Source organism: Mercenaria mercenaria, chromosome 6, assembly GCF_021730395.1.
Source record: "Mercenaria mercenaria strain notata chromosome 6, MADL_Memer_1, whole genome shotgun sequence".
NCBI lineage: Eukaryota > Metazoa > Mollusca > Bivalvia > Venerida > Veneridae > Mercenaria > Mercenaria mercenaria.
In genome coordinates this window covers 81,926,010-81,943,163 of record NC_069366.1, presented here as the reverse complement: position 1 = coordinate 81,943,163, position 17,154 = coordinate 81,926,010, and the positions used below count along the sequence as shown (strand labels likewise).

At 40.4% G+C, this 17,154-nt stretch overlaps 1 protein-coding gene across 1 annotated transcript; it reads left to right on the top strand.

Annotated features, from left to right (window-relative positions):
- The first annotated feature begins 7,391 nt into the window (after window positions 1–7,391).
- On the top strand, window positions 7,392–16,703 carry LOC128557888 (uncharacterized). The gene is made up of 7 exons (XM_053546470.1): window positions 7,392–7,481; window positions 7,918–8,019; window positions 8,728–8,899; window positions 12,040–12,104; window positions 12,574–12,645; window positions 13,562–13,731; window positions 16,113–16,703. The coding sequence occupies exons 1-7, from the start codon at window positions 7,450–7,452 to the stop codon at window positions 16,355–16,357; spliced, it is 858 nt and encodes a 285-aa protein (XP_053402445.1). The 5' UTR covers window positions 7,392–7,449; the 3' UTR covers window positions 16,358–16,703.
- Window positions 16,704–17,154: the final 451 nt, after the last annotated feature.

Sequence of the window (17,154 nt, the reverse complement as noted above, 5' to 3'; positions counted from 1 at the left end):
GACAAACAGGTAGGCAGTGGATAACAAACTCAGTAGGCAGTGGACAAACAGGTAGGCATTTGACAAACAGGTAGGCAGTGGACTAACAGACTCAGTAGGCAGTGGACAAACAGGTAGGCAGTGGGCTAACAGGTAGGCGGTTGACCAACATACTCAGTAGGCAGTGGACAAACAGGTAGGCAGTGGACCAACAGACTCAGTAGGCAGCTGACAAACAGGTAGGCAGTGGACTAACAGACTCAGTAGGAGGGACAATTGGCAGGCAAAGTGGACAAACATCGGTAGGCAGTGGACAAACAGGTAGGCAGTGGACAACAGACTCAATAGGCAGTGGACAATCAGGTAGGCAGTGAAACTTGAACAGACTCAATAGGCAATGGACAAAAGGTAGGCAGTGGACCAACAGACTCAGTAGGCAGTGGACAAACAGTAGGCAGTGTAACTACCAGGTAGGCAGTGGACTAACATACTCGGTAGCAGTGGGACAAAACAGGTAGGCAGTGGACTAACAGACTCAATAGGCAGTGGACTAACAGACTCGGTAGGCAGTGGACAAACAGGTAGGCAGTGGGACTAACAGATCAGTAGGCAGTGGACAAAGACGGTTGGCAGTGGACAACAGTCGTAGGCAGTGGGCAAACAGGTAGGCAATGGACTAACAGACTCAGTAGGCAGTGGACAAACAGGTAGGCAATGGACCAACAGACTCAGTAGCGGACAAACAGGTAGGCGTGGCACTAATCAGGTAGGCAGTGAAAACTAGCTGGCAGACTCGGTAGGCAGTGGACAAACAGGTAGGCAGTGGACAAACAGGACTCAGTAGGCAGTGGACTAAACAGACTCGTAGGCAGTGGACAAACAGGTAGGCAGTGGACAACAGACTCAATAGGCAGTGGACAACGTAGCATGACAACAGTGTAGGCTGTGGACCAAAGACTCAGTAGGCAGTGGACAAACGGTAGGCAGTGGACCTACAGACTCAGTAGGCAGTGGACAAACGAGGCAGGCAGGTGGAACTAACAGACTCATAGGCAGTGGACAAACAGGTAGGCAGTGGACAAACAGACTCAGTAGGCAGTGGACAAAAGTAGGCAGTGGACAAACAGGTAGGCAGTGGACTAACAGACTCAGTAGGCAGTGGACAAACAGGTAGGCAGTGGACAAACAGACTCAGTAGGCTGTGGACAAACAGGTAGGCAGTGGACAAACAGATAGTAGGCAGTGGACAAACAGGTAGGCAGTGGACAAATCAGGTGCAGTGGACAACAGGTAGGCAGTGGACAACAGACGTAGGCAGTGGACAAACAGGTAGGCAGTGGACTAACAGACTCAGTAGGCAGTGGAAAACAGGTAGGCAGTGGACTAAAACTCAGTAGGCAGTGGACAACAGGTAGGCAGTGACAAACAGGTAGGCAGTGGACTAACAGACTCGTAGGCAGTGGACAAACAGGTAGGCAGTGGACAAACAGGTAGGCAGTAGACCAACAGACTCAGTAGGCAGTGGGCAAACAGGTAGGCAGTGGACTAACAGACTCAGTAGGCAGTGGACAAACAGGTAGGCAGTGGACTAACAGACTCAGTAGGCAGTGGACAAACAGGTAGGCAGTGGACTAACAAACAGTAGGCAGTGGACAACAGGTAGGCAGTGGACAAACAGGTAGGCAGTGGACTAACAGACTCAGTAGGCAGTGGACAAACATGTAGGCAGTGGACTAAAGGTAGGCAGGACCACTACTCAGTAGGCAGTGGCAACATAGGCAGTGGAAAAACAGTAGTGAAAACAGGTAGCAGTGGACTAACAAACTCAGTAGGCAGTGGACAAACAGGTAGGCAGTGACAACAGTAGGCAGTGACAAACAGGTAGGCAGTGGACTAACAGACTCAATAGGCAGTGGACAAACAGGTAGGCAGTGGACTAACAGACGTAGGCAGTGGACAATATCAGTAGGCAGTGGACCAACAGGTAGGCAGTGGGCTAACAGACTCAGTAGGCAGTGGACAAACAGGTAGGCAGTGGACTAACAGACTCAGTAGTAGTGGACAAACAGGTAGGCAGTGGACAAACAGGTAGGCAGTGGACTAACAGACTCGGTAGGCAGTGGACAACAGGTAGGCAGTGGACAACAGTCATAGCAGTGGCAACAGGTAGGCAGTGGACAAGATCAGGTAGGCAGTGGGACAACAGTAGGCGTGGCAAAGACCAGTAGCAGTGGACAAACAGGTAGGCAGTGGACCAACAGACTCAGTAGGCAGTGGACAAACATGTAGGCAGTGAACTAACAGGTAGGCAGTGGACTAACAGACTCGGTAGGCAGTGGACAAACAGGTAGGCAGTGGACAAACAGACTCAGTAGGCAGTGGACTAACAGACTCGGTAGGCAGTGGACAAACAGGTAGGCAGTGGACTAACAGACTCAGTAGGCAGTGGGCAAACAGGTAGGCAGTGGACCAACAGACTCAGTAGGCAGTGGGCAAACAGGTAGGCAGTGGACTAACAGACTCAGTAAGCAGTGGACAAACAGGTAGGCAGTGGACCAACAGACTCAGTAGCGGACAAACAGGTAGGCAGTGGACTAACAGGTAGGCAGTGGACTAACAGACTCGGTAGGCAGTGGACAAACAGGTAGGCAGTGGACAAACAGACTCAGTAGGCAGTGGCTAACAGAGGTGGTGCAAACAGGTAGGCAGTGGACTAACAGACTCAGTAGGCAGTGGGCAAACAGGTAGGCAGTGGACAACAGACTCAGTAGGCAGTGGCAAAACAGGTAGGCAGTGGACTAAAGATCAGTAGCAGTGACAAACAGGTAGCAGTGACTGAGACAGATTGTTATGTGGACAACAGGTAGGCAGTTGACTAACATGTGTTATATGCATGTATGACCAACAGACTCATTAGCATACAAAAACAGTAGGCAGTGGAATAAATAGACTCTATGGCATGGTTACATTAAAGGTAGAGTACAAAGCTGTAGCTAGTGACAGGTAATGTGCTAAAGACTTTCATATTTACAAACAGTAGCAGTGGACTAAAAGGTAGCATTGATGTCCAAAATAAATAGTGCATTGGACAGTTGTTAATTTGATGGTTGATGCATTGTATATATGTATTTATATATGAATCTTTATTTTCTACTTCAAATATAGTAATAAAAAAATTTGAATGATTTAATGAGATTTATGATCATTTGAGAAGTAAATAGCATAAGTTTAAACTATGACAGGTCACATTGCTTAAATATTTCCTTTATACTTATCATATTACTTATACAAACTGACTGAAAAAACATTATTTCAGAAATAATTTAAGAACTCTGTTGTTATGTCAGTGTAAATTAGTCATTTTGTGCTGTAAGTTTTTCTATTAATTTTTTTCTTTTCATAAATAGATAGCTTAAAAAGGGCAAATGTTTGATGTACGTGTCAAGGAGTTATAATGATCATTGAGCAATGACTAGTCTGTTTATACGATGGGTGTAGTTAAAATATTTGGAGTGTCCTTTTATGACTTCGGTCAGTACGAATTCTGTCCGTGCATATCAATACTGATTAGTAGACCTAAAATTGGAAAAAACTGACTCTTTGGTCACTGTTTATCGTCCAGATGCAGTCCTGAGATTCAGGTCAGTAAACTTTCCAAAATCTTTAATAGGTCATTAAATTTTTCCTCTTTATCATTGTTAAATGTCTTTGATTTTCAGCAAGTTGTATAATGTCAAGTTGTAAAAAGGTCATTACTAAAATAGCAAAACCTTGTTTTAGAGGTTTTTCGATGTTTTAAAATTTGGCAGTGGTCCCGTGATTAGTCATTCCGGCGTGTTACTAATCGTAGTGCTAAATGAAAACTTGTGACCTTCTCCTTTTTTAGATCCCTTCCAATGACTAGGTGAGCTTTTGTGATCACGCAGGTTCGTCTCCGGGCCGTGGGTCGTGGTCCGGGCCTAAACATAGCCTTGTGACCACTCTAGAGGTCACATTTTTCATGGGATCTTTATGAAATTGGTCAGAATGTTCATCTTGATGATATCTAGGTCAAGTTCGAAACTGGGTCACGTGCCATCAAAAACTAGGTCAGTAGGTCTAAAAATAGAAAAACCTTGTGACCTCTCTAGAGGCCATATATTTCATAAGATCTTCATGAAAATTGGTCAGAATGTTCACCTTGATGATATCTAGGTCAAGTTCGAAACTGGGTCACGTGGGTTTAAAAACTAGATCAGTAGGTCTAAATACAGAAAAACCTTGTGACCTCTCTAGAGGCCATATTTTTCATGAGATCTTCATGAATATTGGTCTGAATGTTTATCTTGATGATATCTAAGTCAAGTTCGAAACTCGGTCACGTAGGGTCAGAAACTAGGTCATTAGGTCTAAAAATAGAAAAACCTTGTGACCTCTCTAGAGGCCATATTTCTCAATGGATCTTCATGAAAATTGGCCAGAATGTTCACCTTGATGAAATCTAGGTCAAGTTCGAAACTGGGTCACGTGGGGTTAAAAACTAGGTCAGTAGATCTAAAAATAGAAAAACCTTGTGACCTCTCTAGAGGCCATATTTTTCATGAGATCTTCATGAATATTGGTCAGAATGTTCACCTTGATGGTGTCTAGGTCAAGTTCGAAACTGGGTCACGTGCGGTCAAAAACTAGGTCAGTAGATCTAAAAATAGAAAAACCTTGTGATCTCTCTAGAGGCCATATTTCTCAATGGATCTTCATGAAAATTGGTCAGAATGTTCACCTTGATGATATCTAGGTCAAGTTCGAAACTGGGTCACGTGCGGTCAAAAACTAGGTCAGTAGGTCTAAAAATAGGAAAACCTTGTGACCTCTCTAGAGGCGATATTTTTCAATGGATCTTCATGAAAATTAGTCAGAGTGTTTACCTTGAAGATATCTAGGTCAAGTTCGAAACTGGGTCACGTGGGGTTAAAAACTAGGTCAGTAGATCTAAAAATAGAAAAACCTTGTGACCTCTCTAGAGGCCATATTTTTCATGAGATCTTCATGAATATTGGTCAGAATGTTCACCTTGATGATATCTAAGTCAAGTTCAAAACTGGGTAACGTGGGGTCAAAAACTAGGTCAGTAGGTCTAAAAATAGAAAAAACCTTGTGACCTCTCTAGAGGCCATATTTCTCAACGGATCTTCATGAAAATTGGTGAGAATGTTCAGCTTGATGATATCTAGGTCAGATTCGTAACTGGGTCATGTGCGGTCAAAAACTAGGTCAGTAGGTCGAAAAATAGAAAAACCTTGTGACCTCTCTAGAGGCCATATTTTTCACGAGATCTTCATGAAAATTGGTGAGAATGTTCACCTTGATGATATCTAGGACAAGTTTAAAAGTGGGTCACGTGCCTTCAAAAACTAGGTCATTAGGTCAAATAATAGAAAAACCTTGTGACCTCTCTAGAGGCCATATTTTTCAATGGATCTTCATGAAAATTGGTCAGAATTTTTTTTCTTGATGATATCTAGGTCACATGTGCTCAAAAACTAGGTCACTATGTCAAATAATAGAAATAACGACGTCATACTCAGTTCAACACTAGGTCATGTGGGGATAGGTGAGCGATTCAGGACCATCATGGTCCTCTTGTTTTGTCGAGCCCACTGGCGGTAAGCAAGACATAGTTGTTACAACGGCAGTTCGGTGTATGTGCGTGCATGCATCCGTGCCCATGCGTGTGTGTCCGTCCGAGTTTGTCCGGGCTGTAACTTATCCGTGTATCAAGGGATTCTTAAAAAACTGGGCAAATATGTTTGTCTCAATGACACGGTGTGTCGCGTGCAAGAATTGGTAGCTTGAAGGTCAAGGTCATACTTTGAGGTCAAAGTTCAAAACTCGGCGGCGCTGTTTTGCTTGTCCAAGCTGTAACTCAGCCATGGATTGAGAGATTCTTAAATATTTTGGCACAAATGTTTGCATGTGCAACAACTAGATTGGTAGCTTAAAGGTCAATGTAATACTTGAGAGGTCAAAGGTCAAAACCTGGTGCAGTTTTCCTTGTCCGGGCTGTAACTCAGCCATGGATTGAGGGTTTCTTTAATAACTTGGCACAATTGTTTGCCTCAATGAGACAGTCTGTCAGGCGTAAGTAGTTGAAAGTTCAAGGTCACAATTAGTGGACAGAGGTAAAAAGTTGATGAAGTTTCTATTGTTTTGGCTGTAACTTAACTATGGGTGGAGATGGTCTTAAATAACTTGGCAGAAATGTTTGCCGCAATCAGTTCTGTCGCCGCCGAATAGTATCATAAATGTTAGTTGTTTTGACAGCTGGCGGGCTCGACATGTTGCCCGTGGGCATCTAGTTACGGAAAGTCAAGTGCACGTTGAGCTACAATTACGGCCGAAGAATGCCAAATTGGTTATGGCACACGGGAAGTAGCGAGCGTCATTAAGTCATTAAGGATTTACTACCTTAACGTCATTTAACTGCACAATGTAGAATAAAATATGTGTCTGGCATACAGAATATAAAAAATGCCATGAATAAATGGGAACACTCATGTTACCCAAATGACAAAGCTATTCAAGAAAAAAATATAAGATGCTCGAAGCGGACCATTCTTTGATTGCTGAACTTTCTCAGGGTTAAATCAAAGTTTACATTGTTGAACGTTGTTGACACGAACATGCATAACTACCTTAACAGTTTGTGAGTTGTTTAAGAACTACAGTACTTAAGTACGGACTCTTGTTTGTTCATATCCTACCATCGCTCAGTTATCAAAGCGGGATGGTAGGATAGCAGGATGGTAGGATAGTAGAGTGGCGATGACAGGAAAGTAGGATGGTAGGTTAGCGATGACATTATAGTAGGGCAGCGATAGTAGCATGACGGTGGTAGGATCATAAGATGACATTATTGCCATCATATTATCCTGCTTTCGCTATTCTGCTATCTCTTTCCTGTCATTCTGCTCATATAGTCCTACTATCTTGATATTTAACTATCGCTATCATATTATCCTACCATCGCCGTACTACCATCCCACTGCTCTACTACTCTACCATCGAGTTCTGGATCTATAACTACGGGAAACATTTCATAAGTAGAATTGTATGAGATAGGATAGCGATAATATGCTTGTAAGATAGCGATCATAGCAGGATGGTAATATACCATCCTACCCCACTCCGGCCATCGCTATCCTACCATCCTACCCTACTTTGGCCGTCGCTATCCCACCATCCTACCCAACTCCGGCCATTGCTATCCTACCATCCTACTCACTGTCCTATCACCGCCATCGTACTATTCACCATCCAGTTATCTTGTCATCGCACTTTGATAGATGGGCGATAGACGGCGGTAGAATATGAACAAAACAGGTTTCTATGCATTAGAGGTTATATAAAACATGTTTAATCTTGTTTTAGGATGTTGCTCTAGACCGGTTCAAGGCCTTCTACAATAACAGGATTGTGCCAGAGTTAGACAACATGTTTGAGAACATACCTAATTTTCCATTAAAGTAAGTCAGCTGGAACAACTGATACTTCCTGAAGTCAGAAAGCATAGAAAAACAAAATGTTTATAATTCGTCTATTTTCAGTCAGACTTTTTTTTGATCTTGAAATTAAACAAATAAATATCTTATTCGAAATGAGCTATGAACATAATATGAGCCGCACCATGAGAAAACCAACATAGTGCATTTGCGACCATCATGAATACAGACCAGCCTGGGCATCCGTGCAGTCTGGTCAGGATCCACGCTGTTCGCTTTCAAAACCTATTGCAATTAAGAAACCGTTAGCGAGCAGCATGGATCCTGATCAGATAGCGCGGATGCGCAAGCTGGTCATGCGCAAGCTGGTCTGGATCCATGTTGGTCGCAAATGCGCTATGTTGGTTTTCTCATGGCGTGGCTCATATATGCATTGCAAACTCGCCTGTTTATTTTGCAGAATAGAAAAGATGCTGTACGATGGTCCAAACGGAATCTACAAGAATGGAGCTCCTGACGGATCTAGACCAGGAATTTTCTACGCAAATGTCAATTCTAAAGTGTAAGTAATGGGAGTAAGACCTGCGTTTGTCTTCTTTGAATTTCTCGTTTGTTTGAAAAAAAATCAGATATCACTGAAAAGCGTTAATAAAAGTGCGAGTTTTAATCCAGTAGGGATTTCATATGATAGCAATGCTATGGATATGCGAGTTGGTCCTTTAGAGAGCGAGTTTATCCTTTAGAGAGCTAGTTGATCCTTTAGAGAAGGCGTAGCGAATAACTAGTACGAAAACGCCTTTTTTACGTTGAACTTGCGCATTGTACGAGTCCAACTAAAGTTCGTATCTTACTTGCACTGCCCTATTATGGTTGCCTCAACGAAGACTTGGACGTCGGATTTAGGTTTCTATGAAATTGTTAAACCATGTGGATATAACCTTGCACATAGCGCAGGTAGGGAGCAGGCAGGGTGGGGGCAGGGTGAAGGCATGGTGGAGGCAGGATGAAGGCATGAAGGCAGGGTGGAGGCAGGGCGCGATCAGACCTTATTCAATGCTAAGGCAGTCTGACCAGGCGTAGAAACATGCCGAATAATAAGGAGCGGCAAGAACTGTATAGTGTAAAATGTGTCAGTTATTGCAACAGGTAAAAGCGTGTTATGCCTAAATAGGAATCCCTAAAACAATAAAAATCATAAGACATGAGGATACATTTACATTTTTATAATACTATACAGTAATTATTACATTGTTTCATACTTTATTTGAAGGCCGACATTCGACATGGCAGCTTTATTGCTTCACGAGACTGACCCGGGACACCACCTACAAGATTCCTACGCTCTCACCGCTCAGGGTATACCGATCTTCCGGAAAGTAACAGATTTCTCCAAGTATTTCGGTGTGCCTCTGCATTTCCCTTTCTACACGGCATATTCTGAGGTTCGTTATATTCATAAAAAAACTAGACAATTCGCGCTGGAAAACGGGTAGAAAGTTATTTGTTTGACACGTACAGTTTAGCAGATTGAGTTGTAACGTAAGATTACGTTGTACCATTTCCTGAGGGATAACTCATGTTTTTAGCTCTATCACCTATTGTGATCACTCGATGTCCGGCGTCTGTCTGTCGTCTGTCAACATTTAGCTTGTGTATGCGATAGAAGCTGTATTTTTCAACTGATTTTCATGAAATTTTGTCAGAATGATTACCTTGATGAAATCTAGGCTAATATCGAAAATGGGTCATCTGGGGTCAAAAACTAGGTCACTAGGTCAAATCAAGAAAAACCTTGTGTATGCAATAGAGGCTGTATTTTTCAACTGATCTTCATAAAATTGTGTTAGAGTAATTACCTGGATGAAATCTAGGGCAAGTTTAAAAATGGATCATCTGGGGTCAAAAACTAGGTCACTAGGTCAAATCAAAGAAAAACCTTGTGTATATGATAGAGGCTGCATTTTTCAATTGATCTTCATGAATTTAAGTCTGATTGCCTTGATGAAATTTAGGTCAAAGTTGAATATGGGTTATCTGGGGTCAAAAACTAGGTCACTAGGTCAAATCAAAGAAAAACCTTGTGTATGCAATAGGGGCTGCATTTTACACCAGATCTTCATGAAATTTGATCAGATTGTTTGTATGGATGAAATCTAGGTGGAATTTGAATATGGGTCATCTAGGGTCAAAAACTAGGTCACCCGGTCAAATCAAAGAAAAACCTTGTGTACGCAATAGGGGCTGCATTTTACACTGGATATTCATAAAATTTAGTCAGAATGATTGCCTTGATGAAAACTAGGTCAAGATAGAATATTGGTCATCTGTGGTTAAAAACTAGGTCACTAGGTAAAATCAAAGAAAAACCTTGTGTATGCAATAGAGACTGTATTTTGCAATTGATCTTCATGAAATTGTGGTCAGAATGATAGCCTTGATGAAATTAAGGTCAAGTTTGAATATGGGTCATCTGGGGTCAAAAATTAGGTCGCTAGGACAAATCAAAGAAAAATGTTTTGGATGCGATAGAGGCTGTATTTTTATGCCCCCTTTCGAAGAAGGAGGGGTATATTGTTTTGCAGATGTCGGTATGTCTGTCGGTCGGTCGGTCTGTATGTAGACCAATCCTTTTCCGGATGATAACTCAAGAACGCTTGGGCCTAGGATCATTAAAGTTGATAGGAAGGTTGATCATCACCTGCAGATGACCCCTATTGATTTTGAGGTCTGTATATCAAAGGTCAAGGTCACAGTGACCCTGAACAGTTAAACGGTTTCCGGATGATAACTCAAGAACGCTTGGGCCTAGGATCATGAAAGTTGATAGGGAGGTTGGTCATGACCAGCAAATGACCCCTATTGATTTTGAGGTCAGTATGTCAAAGTTCAAGGTCACAGTGACCCGGAACAGTTAAATGGTTTCCGGATGATAACTCAAGATTGCTTGGGCCTAGGATCTTGAAAGTTGATAGAAATGTTGTTCATGACCAGCAGATGACCCCTATTGATTTTGAGGTCAGTAGGTCAAGGTCACAGTGACCAGGAACGGTAAAAAGGTTTCCGGGCGATAACTCAAGAACGCTTGGGCCTAGTATCAGGAAAATTGATAAGGAGATTGTTCATGACCAGCAGATGACCCCTATTGATTTTGAGGTCATTTGGTCAGAGTTCCAGGTCAGATTGGCCAGGAACAGTTAAACAGTTTCTGGACAATAACTTGAGAACGCTTGGGCCAAGGGTCATGAAAGATGATAGAGAGGTTCATCATGACCAGCAGATGACCCCTATTGATTTTGAGGTCAGTAGGTCAAAGGTCAAGGTTACAGTGACCTGGAACATTTAAACCGTTTCCAGACAATAACTTGAGAACTCTAGGGCCTTGGATCATGATAGGGATGTTGGTCATGACCTGGAGATGACCACTATAGATTTTGAGGTCTGTAGGCTAATGGTCACGGTCACATTGACCCGGAACAGTTAAACCCTTTCCGGACGATACCTTGAAAACGCTTGGGCCTAGGATCACTAAACTTAATAGGGGGGTTGATCATGACCAGCAGATGACCCCTGTTGATTTTGAGGTCAATAGGTCAATATCACATTGAACCAGAACAGTAGAACTTTTGTTTACAGTGAGCAAATAATTTCTGTTCCTTGTGCAATTACTGAATGCATCAAGGGGGGCATTTCGTGTTCGACGAGCTCTTGTTCAATTGAGGTTGATGAAATTTGGTCAGAATGATTGCCTTGATCAAATCTAGGTCAAGTTCGAATGTATGTCATCTTGGCTCAAAAACTAGGTCACTAGGTCAAAAAGAAAATACTTGTTTACACTTAAGCGACCACATTTTTGGCGCAATCTTAATGAAAATTATTCATATTTGTTTCCATGAAATCACTAGGTCAAACATGTTTACACTGTTATGGTGTGTTTCTCAGATGAGCGACCTAGGGCCATCTTTGTCCTCTTGTTTCGTGTTATAACATCTGCAGAATCCCGAGGGATTGGTACCAACGATTCCCGAGGGATTCTGAAGATGTTATAACACGAAAAGAACATGCGCTAACGCTATTCTAACATAAAAGGTGTGAAAATCAAGTAAATGAATATATTGTCCCTCAACGTCATTAAATTCCATGAAATGCGCGGTAAAGTCTACGTTTTTATTCACGTTCACTGGCGTTCAGGTCATTTCCGTTTGAATTATCCGTTTTGGCGCCGTAATACGTTCACGCTTTGCCACGGAACGCGCATATATTAAAAGGTGTTCTAACAGCATGGAGCGCGAGAATCTCCCAAAGATCGTGCATCTTCAAAATCCATGTGACATTGTAAAAACTGGAATGTAAGAAGTGAAAGAAAAAAAAACAAATTTGTAACAATAGGTATTCTAAAATGAACTAGAAATTCTCGTCGACTTTTTATTTTCGAGTATATATCTTGAAATAAGTGTCTTCGCTAAATACTGCACTGAAACTGAAATTGTTGTTAACTGTTTGCTAAGAACTTTGATATTTAGTAAAAAGGGCTGATTACGGTTTGTGTAGAAGAACAGTTCAACATGTTTTTAATTTATTTTAGGGATGGGGACTGTATTCTGAAGATTTAGGCGAAGACCTTAATATTTTTAAAGACGATATGGAAAGGTGAGTATCAGTTAAAACTGTAAATAAAATTTCTTCTTGGCCTATTTCATATTTTTTTAAAAGGTCACATGTAGTACCGCTTATCGGCATATTGGTTTTCATCACGGTGTTTCATTGAAGTTGAAGTCGTCTGCATTTATTTTGAAAATTAGGAAACTGATAAAGTACGTACATGTAGATAAGGTATCAACATCGTAATTTAATATTTTGTTAGAAGGACATTATGAAGACAATTGGATGTAAGTGCAAATTAGGGTCTGCCATGTGCGTGACTTATCTTTTACTTTTAGAGAGACATTTCACAGAATGCCCGAGTCATACTTGCTTTAACTCGTTGACACTCTTTATCTTTGCTTTGTGTTTATAATAATTAAGTGTTCAACTTTAATTACAAGTTTTAAAGAAACAACGCAAATCTGGACATGTCCCATTAAATGCATGTGCGAGTATTTTGTTATTTATATTCAAGGTTTGGGAAATACGGCTTGGAAATATTTCGTGCAGCTCGGCTTGTTGTGGATACAGGTATTCATGCTAAAAAGTAAGTTTACTAAATTTCTATACATTGATTGAATGGATAGCAAGGCAATTATCAAAACCATTTACCCAATCTTGTGTTTTTGCTAGTATAAACGTCACACCGACACAGTTATAGGTCATGTGGCGACTTTCCAGTTTTCCATGGTGGATGATGACCCAAAAAGCCTATACGATTTCAGGCACGGACAGGCACCTAGGTTAAATCAAACCAGCTGGATGACTTTCTCACATGACAGTGTTCTCCAAGCGAGGTTTCGAACCTACAGTGTTGACGGACAAGTGATTTGAAGCCAGCAACTTTTACCGCTCGACCACGGAGGCTATGATGTTGTGTTGTGGAGCTTCCCAAAGAATGAGTGTTTCCTGAATAACAAAATTCAATGTGTTTCCGGTTATTATAGTTACATGTACAAGTCGAGAAGTATGCTCGAGTTCAGCAGTGGAACGAATGCGCACCTTTAGGAGCACGATATTATTCCACGAAGGAACGAACATATTAGTCCTTGCATTTACATTTGAGCCGCGACATGGGAAAACCAACATAGTGGGTTTGCGACCAGCATGGATCCATACTAGCCTGTGCATCCGCGCAGTCTGGTCAGGATCCATGCTGTTCGCTAACAGTTTCTCTAATTGCAGTAGGCTTTAAAAGCGAACAACATGGATCCTGACCAGACTGCGCGGATGCGCAGGCTCGTCTGGATCCATGCTGGTCGCAAACCCACTATGTTGGTTTTCTCATGGCGCGGCTCATTTTGAAATTGGTCATAACAATTACCAGCTGTATGTAGCAAGGATCGCGTTTTCATTTTCCCCTAATGTGTTGTCATTTGTTCACTCTAAAGATTGTTTTTCAGAAAAAAGTGTAAAATTTATATATACATAAAAAATTATGTATACTCCTATCTTTTTTTTAGTTGGTCACGTGATCATGCGATTGAATACATGACCAACTACACAGCTTACACTCCGGAATTTATTGCCAAGGAAATAGATCGTTATTCCACATGGCCAGCCCAAGCAACAACTTACATGATCGGAAAACTGAAGATACGGGAACTTAGGAAAAGAGCGTCTGAACGTCTCTGTATGTACCGGTTTATTTTGAGTTCTTGGATCACGTAGGAAACTTAAGGATATATGGCAAGCTTTTTCGGTGTATAAAACCCCTGACGATCATCTGGGCAATATCTTATGCACGGGTGATCACTGGGCTAGAGCCACTGACATTCCATTTGCAAGCTGCATAACTTTCTGACTTGAAGAAACTCTTACCCAAATGCGAGGCGCGGGCCAAAATTAACGTAGGGCAAGTTTAACGCCAGCATTTACCTAACAACCAAGGAGGTTCCTTGTATAACTGCACCATGGCTGTTTTAGCTTGAAAAACAATTAAATATGACAAAAATGTTAGACTAGTTAACCGAAGATTGTCCATTTTACACCAGCATTTTTATGTTATATGTTATACATTACCTTTACTGTACGTGTGAAAGGAATTTACCTACCAGGAATAACTTTAATTTGTATCGTTCTATGACTTTGGAACATGATAGGTGTTAAAAGGAATGTTGCGCACCATCATCCAGTTTAAGCTCCTCAGTAGTGTGACCGCCACTGACCGTTAAATGGTGGTGTAGGCATAGGAAATAGAGATCAACATAATTGCACCTTTACTAATCCTACCAGGTGTTCTGTATTACAAAAGTGCTTCTATTGTGACATTTAAATACAAGCAAAACTGTATTATCTGCACTATTATTTACTTACTGGTACTTAGGTTTATTATTGCCCCACTGTGTGCATTTATTTGTTCGTTTTATCCTTGTTGTTTGACCATTTTACATTTTTAGCTCGACTATTCGAAGAATAGTCTAGCTATTCTATTCAACCTGGCGTCGGCGTCGGCGTCGGCGTCGGCGTCACACCTTGGTTAAGTTTTTGCATGCAAGTACATACAGCCATCAATTAAAGGCATATAGCTTTGAAACTTATTTTTTCTTTTTCTAGGTCAATTACCAACCTCTCTGGGTCAAGTCCCATAACTCTGACATGTATTTTGAGCAAATTATGCCCCCTTTTGGACTTAGAAAATATTGGTTAAAGTTTTACATGCAAGTTACTATCTCCAAAACTAATGCAGATATTGATTTGAAACTTCACATGTGTCTTCGGGGTTATAAAACTAGTTGATAGCAGCAAGTCCCATAACTCTGACCTTCATTTTGGCCAAATTATGCCCCCTTTTGGACTTAGAAAATTCTGGTTAACGTTTTGCGTGCAAGTACATACAGCTATTTCTAAAAGGCATATAGATTTGAAACTTATTTTTTCTTTTTCTAGATCAATTACCAACCTCACTGGGTCAAGTCCCATAACTCTGACATGTATTTTGAGCAAATTATGCCCCCTTTTAGACTTAGAAAATTTTGGTTAAAGTTTTACATGCAAGTTACTGTTTTACATGCAAGTTACTATCTCCAAAACTAATGCAGATATTGATTTTAAACTTCACATGTGTCTTCGGGGTTATAAAACTAGTTGATAGCATCAAGTTCCATAACTCTGACTTTCATTTTTGCCAAATTATGCCCCCTTTTGGACTTAGCAAATTCTGGTTAAAGTTTTGCGTGCAAGTACATATAGCTATTACTAAAAGGCATATAGATTTGAAACTTATTTTTCCTTTTCTAGATCAATTACTAACCTCACTGGATCAAGTCCCATAACTCTTACATGTATTTTTAGCAAATTATTCCCCTTTTTGGACTTAGAAAATCCTGGTTAAAGTTTTGCGTGCAAGTACATACAGCAATTACTAAAAGGCATATGGATTTGAAACTTATTTTTTCTTTTTCTAGATCAATTACCAACCTCACTGGGTCAAGTCCCATAACTCTGGCATGTATTTTGGGCAAATTATGCCCCCTTTTGGACTTTGAAAATTCTGGTTAAAGTTTTACATGCGAGTTTCTATCTCCAAAACTAATGCAGATATTGAACTGAAGCTTCACATGTGCCTTCGGGGTTATAAAACTAGTTGATAGCAGCAAGTCCCATAACTGATATGCATTTTGGTCAAATTTTGTCCCCTTTTGAACTTAAAACTCTTTTGATATTTAACCTTTTTGGGTAATATTTTCCTGCTTCTGGGACAATATTTCGAATAGTCGAGCTTGGCTGTCTTACGGACAGCTCTTGTTTATTTTTGTGTAAGTATCAGTCATTTACACAACCATACATACACGATTTTAGGCTTTTGTTTATAGGTGATACTGCCTATTCTAATCATGATATTCTACATTTTTGTACCGATGCGTCATAATAATCTTCATTACAAGCATGTAGCAGTTGCCGCAATGTACCCGTGTCCAAATGCGCAACATATGCACGTAAAATTTAAGTATTTTAACAGTATGAAAATTTTGATATAAAAATTTATGATTTGTTACGTAACACTCTTTTCAGGTAACTTTGAAAAAGACAAATTGATAAAACCATTACACAGCGTTATCCTAAGCAATGGAGCTATGCCTATAAGTGTGATGCAGGACGAATTTAATGAGTGGATCAAGATGGAGTTGTTGAAGAATGTACGGAAAGGAACATGTGTAAAGGATGTGACGGACAGAGTCGAACAGTTCCACAATATCCAGTCTTTCGTTATCTTTATGTGTACATTTATTGCTGTTTTGTACACAACTGATGTCTGATTCAACCAATTTATAACCGGCTTTACCATTGTTTTTTAGCTAATAATGTGGTCAGTTCTAGCACGACCCTAATTAATGTAAAGAATCACTGTTAAAATTAAGTTATAGCGGCGCATTGGAAAAGAAAACCGAACGAAACGGGATGGTGTCCTAGACAAGATTTAATTCAACGACAAAATCACTGTTTTGGATCATATTATGTCTTAGTAATCATTTAAACAATGTTATTATAAGTTTTTCTTATAGAAAAATATCGAAGACTTCGGCTGAGGAACGATTTCGATGAGAGTATTAATATTCCATTGCAATTTTTTGTCAGTTTCAATAAAAAAGTTAAAAAGTTTCACTGCATGTTTTTTTTAATCTTAATACATACTCGAAATACATCAATGTATCTTAGTTAGCATAAAAGCAATGGTATGATGTAGAAAATAGTACAATTTTGAAGAAAAACAACTTACAAGAATTTTTGTGAATCATATATATTTTAAATTTGACTCAAAATGAGAATTCCTGACATCTGACAGTACAACATCAGATGAAATGTGTTATATGTTGATACTGTATGAATAGGAATTAGGATGCAATGCATGTTTGCGTGTTATCCATTAGCATATGTGTATCATTGCCGAATTAGATCTGTGTCATATCTGGATATTGTATGAATAGGAATTAGGATGCTATCCATGTTTGAGTATTATCCATTGGCATATATGTGTTCCATTGTCAAATCGGATGGTCTGTGTCATGTCCTGATATTGTATGAATAGGAATTAGGATGCTATCCATGTTTGAGT